Raw genomic sequence first — 3,860 nt, forward strand, 5'->3', positions numbered from 1 at the left:
ACCACCAGTGGTAGTAGTTGGAAGAAGTTTTGCCCAAAAATATAGTGAACTTACCCATACATACTTTCCGTTCAGGCTCGCTATTACAAAAGACACATATGATGGTGCTAGTAGTTTTTCGCACTGAACACACGCCACCGCGCCGCTACAAAATGGATACGACACTAACAATCAATCAATCAAAAACTAGGAAAGACCACTGCAGCACGAAAAGCACACACAGAGTTCTAATCTGAACCTCCCAAGACTCACTCGCCGAAGGATGCTGCGCATTGACACAGCTGTATTGGCCCACATGGCGGGCTTAGATCACGGGGAACTATTGCATGCACGAACCAGAATTTATTAGCTACAGTGGCTAGAACCATATACTCCCGTTTCGTTATACACCAGCGTGAAAACCTGGTAGTTGATTTGCGTAACGGGCAGCTTGCTCGAGGTCAGGCACTGGAAGGGCACGTGGCGGCAGATACGGCTCTGGCGTACAGCCACATAGAGTAACAGAAGCCGAACTGATCTTATCTCGTTGGCGCCCCGTGTGCGCAGCGAAGCACGATGCACGTTAAATGCTCAATAAACAAAATTGCGGTGATAGATAGCTTCCGCAGTGGTGCCGATGTTACTGTAAATACGTAACACGAAGCTCGAAAATATTCTTTCCCTCTTTGGGAGACACAATGTGTTTTTTCGCCACATTACGAGCCGTCGTATAAGCCGATCCCACACACGTTCCCTTCTTTTTTCAGAGGTTGTCACTTGCCGCTCAGCGCATCTGAGGACTCTGATCTAACTACGGAAGTGGATCAAAACGCGAACACTGAGACGTGCTCCCTCTTCCCCGTCACCATCTCTGACGCCACAGCTGCGATACAAAAGCTCAGACAGAAACGGTTAATGGCTGCTTTATTATAAGGCGATGTTGCTCGTTCATCGCACCTGCAGTGGCTTATGTTTATAATGTTGCTCTTAATACGGGTATCTTTCCAAAGTTTTAGAAAGAAGGCATAGTTGTTCCCATTTTTATAATAGGTGATGCTTCCAACCCGTCCAACTACCGCCGAGTTTCTTTGCTTTGTGTCTTCGCAAAGGTTTTCGAAACAATTGTGCGCCTGTAGCTCATCTATCAAAATTTTAAGAACTCAACAACATGGCTTTGTCAGATGGCGTTCTGTGGAAAAAGAAAAGAAACATCTGCTCGTTCTTGAATCATGCATCCCCTATGGTCTCTTATAGAGATCAGGTAGATTGTAGTTATTTCGGCCTATCAAAAGCATTCGACAGAGTCCACCATGAATTACTTCAACGAAAGTTGGAACTTTATGGAACATGTCCTGAGCTCCGTAAATGGGTGATCAGTTATCTATCACTGCGCGAAAATTATGTGGGTATTCATGATGCATTGTCCCAACCCCTTAATACGACCTCGACAGTGCCACAGGGGTCGGTATTGGGTCCGCTACTGTTTTTTGTTGTTTTGTTCTTGCTAGTTATTTTGTTTATTGTGTAAATTTCAGAAAAGTGATCTTGTTCGCAGACGACGTCAAGTTGTTTTCAAGAATTAAATCACATTTGGACTGTAAAAATCTTCATTCAAATATTTTCAGCGTCACGCTGTGGTGTACAAAAACTGTTTGGGTTGAAATTCATATAAGCAGTTGATTGCGCTGTCAAGACAGAAGGCGTCCATTCAGTTTTCGTACAAGTTTTGGGTGACGAAGCTATTTCCCGTGTGGACGTCATCACAGATTTCGGTGTACTCATTGATTGTCACAGCAATTTCAAACCACACATTATGTCAATTCGCAACGCCGGTTTTAAACAACTAGGTGTAACTACACGCCTTAGTTAAAGTTTTGAACTCCCTGATATCATCATTCATTTATTCTGTTCATTGATAAGATCATGCCTTTAGTCTGGCTCTGTTGCATGGAACCAGTTGCCAAAAACTTGTCTCCACCTAACTGAATCGTTTCAGAAACGTTAGTTTAAGACTGAAGCCATTTCAGACAAAAATTATATTATGAATACAACTCTGATTTGATCCCACTAGTCTAGAAAGTAGCTGGTGTTGCCTGGACGTCCCGTTTTTATATTATTTCGTAAATGGTTATCTTGATGCCCCTGGATTATTGCACGAATTTGATTTACATGCCCCTCAACGCTTTACACGCCACTGTGCTTTATTTGCGCCTAATACGTTACGTAGCGGATCGCCTTCAGATCATTCACAAGTTTTGGGCAATGCCATGTTGCCGGAAGTTGATTTTATATGCCAACCACTGCTTTTTATCGTGATGCACCACGTCACAATATCTTTATAATGCAATGACCCGCGTTTCCGTTGTACATGAACGTTTATCTTATAATTAAATTTTGTCCACAGTTATGCCATGTCCTGGAGGGGAGGGGGGGTAGGGGGGTATTTTGGAGAATTGTTGAAAGCACTCGTAATTTTTGTTGTCACGACTGTACCAATGCAAATGGCTAGTGGTGTTTTTGGCACGCAATAAACATGAATGAACGAAAGCAGGAAGACCATACACTTCAAGACAATTCTATGGTTCAGCTTCACAACAGTATTTTATATGACCAATTCATACAGCCAACAATGAAATTTTGAAGGATGACGACATCGAAGGATTTTGAAGGATTTGACTCAAAAGTTTGGTCTGCGCTTGGGAATCACGCAGTGCGAGCAGGACTTTCTGCATTGTGCACTGCCAAAGCGCCGTGGTTCACATTTTTGCGTCAACTGATACGCACGTTGCTGTAATTCGCCTAATTTTCTCTCTTGGCGACATGGATTGGTCACTGGAGTACATTGCGGGAAAGTTAACTACGGAATGTTCTTAGAGTGTCGGGTGTTTTTTTTTTTTAATACCTTCAAAAGACTTTGTGTATCCCATGTAGCGCTATATACCACGCCTCTTTAAACTCGACTTCACCTGTCTACACAAATGCATTGCTGGGAAGACATTTTTCTGGAGCTATATAAGATATATTATGTAAAATTTTGAATGCTAATGGGCCTTGTATTGAACACCTCTATGAAAGCCAATGTATACCTTATCCATAACTCTATACACAGAGACCCTCAGAGTCGGGTTCACTACTATACACAAATGCATTGCTGGGAAGATTTGCAGGAGCAATATAAGCAGTCTGATATCAGAGTATGAGGGCTTTTTATTGAAAATACCTTCACAAGACCCCACGTACGCCAATAAAACGCTACACACCGAAGGTTGTCATTCTCTCACTCTCATCCCTACACACACACAAAGATATATATATATATATATATATATATATATATATATATATATATATATATATATATATATATATATAGTTAACAACTTAAACTCTGAATCGGTTTCTATGCTTTATCATAGTTATTCTCACATTGACTGCAGACGATTTGATGAGCACGAAGACAAAAATTTCAAGCTTTTGCCCCATGGATACAGACTACCGCGCACTTGTTTAACGAAGATGTTTTCGAATGTCGGTTACTTTCGCAGCTTCCCCCGCTCCCCCCAGTTGAAGGGATAATTTGAACTCGTAGGAGTACTTACACACTACGGTCGGAACCATGTTGAATGATGAACAGAAACGCCGGTCGCCCGGATGCGCACAGCGTGCATCGAGGCAAGCGGCGCACACAAAGTGATTTATCCTGAGCTTAGGAGGGAATACCTCTTCGAAATGGGCGAGCGAAAGAGACGCGAAGAAATGATTCGCTCTCACTGGCTCTTACGCACGGCGGTGTCAGCTTCGCCAAGATACCCGCCCTTCTCCGGAGAACCCGTCATTGCCCAGCTCGCCAGCAACACGGAGGTGGCGGTTCATCGCTCGTG

At 43.0% G+C, this 3,860-nt stretch overlaps 1 protein-coding gene across 1 annotated transcript in view; it reads right to left on the bottom strand.

The window, feature by feature from the left end:
* The window catches only part of LOC144155105 (clotting factor C-like), a 52,913-nt gene extending 49,176 nt beyond the window's left edge, over positions 1–3,737 (bottom strand). The window contains exon 1 of the mRNA XM_077686357.1: positions 3,579–3,737. Within this exon, the coding sequence (XP_077542483.1) occupies positions 3,579–3,597 (19 nt within the window). The 5' untranslated portion in view covers positions 3,598–3,737. The remainder of the gene's footprint in view (positions 1–3,578) is intronic.
* Between the last annotated feature and the right edge of the window lie 123 nt (positions 3,738–3,860).

The sequence above is a fragment of the Haemaphysalis longicornis genome, unplaced genomic scaffold (genome assembly GCF_048455015.1).
Source record: "Haemaphysalis longicornis isolate Haplotype H1 unplaced genomic scaffold, Haemaphysalis longicornis Haplotype H1 scaffold_1, whole genome shotgun sequence".
NCBI classification, from domain to species: domain Eukaryota; kingdom Metazoa; phylum Arthropoda; class Arachnida; order Ixodida; family Ixodidae; genus Haemaphysalis; species Haemaphysalis longicornis.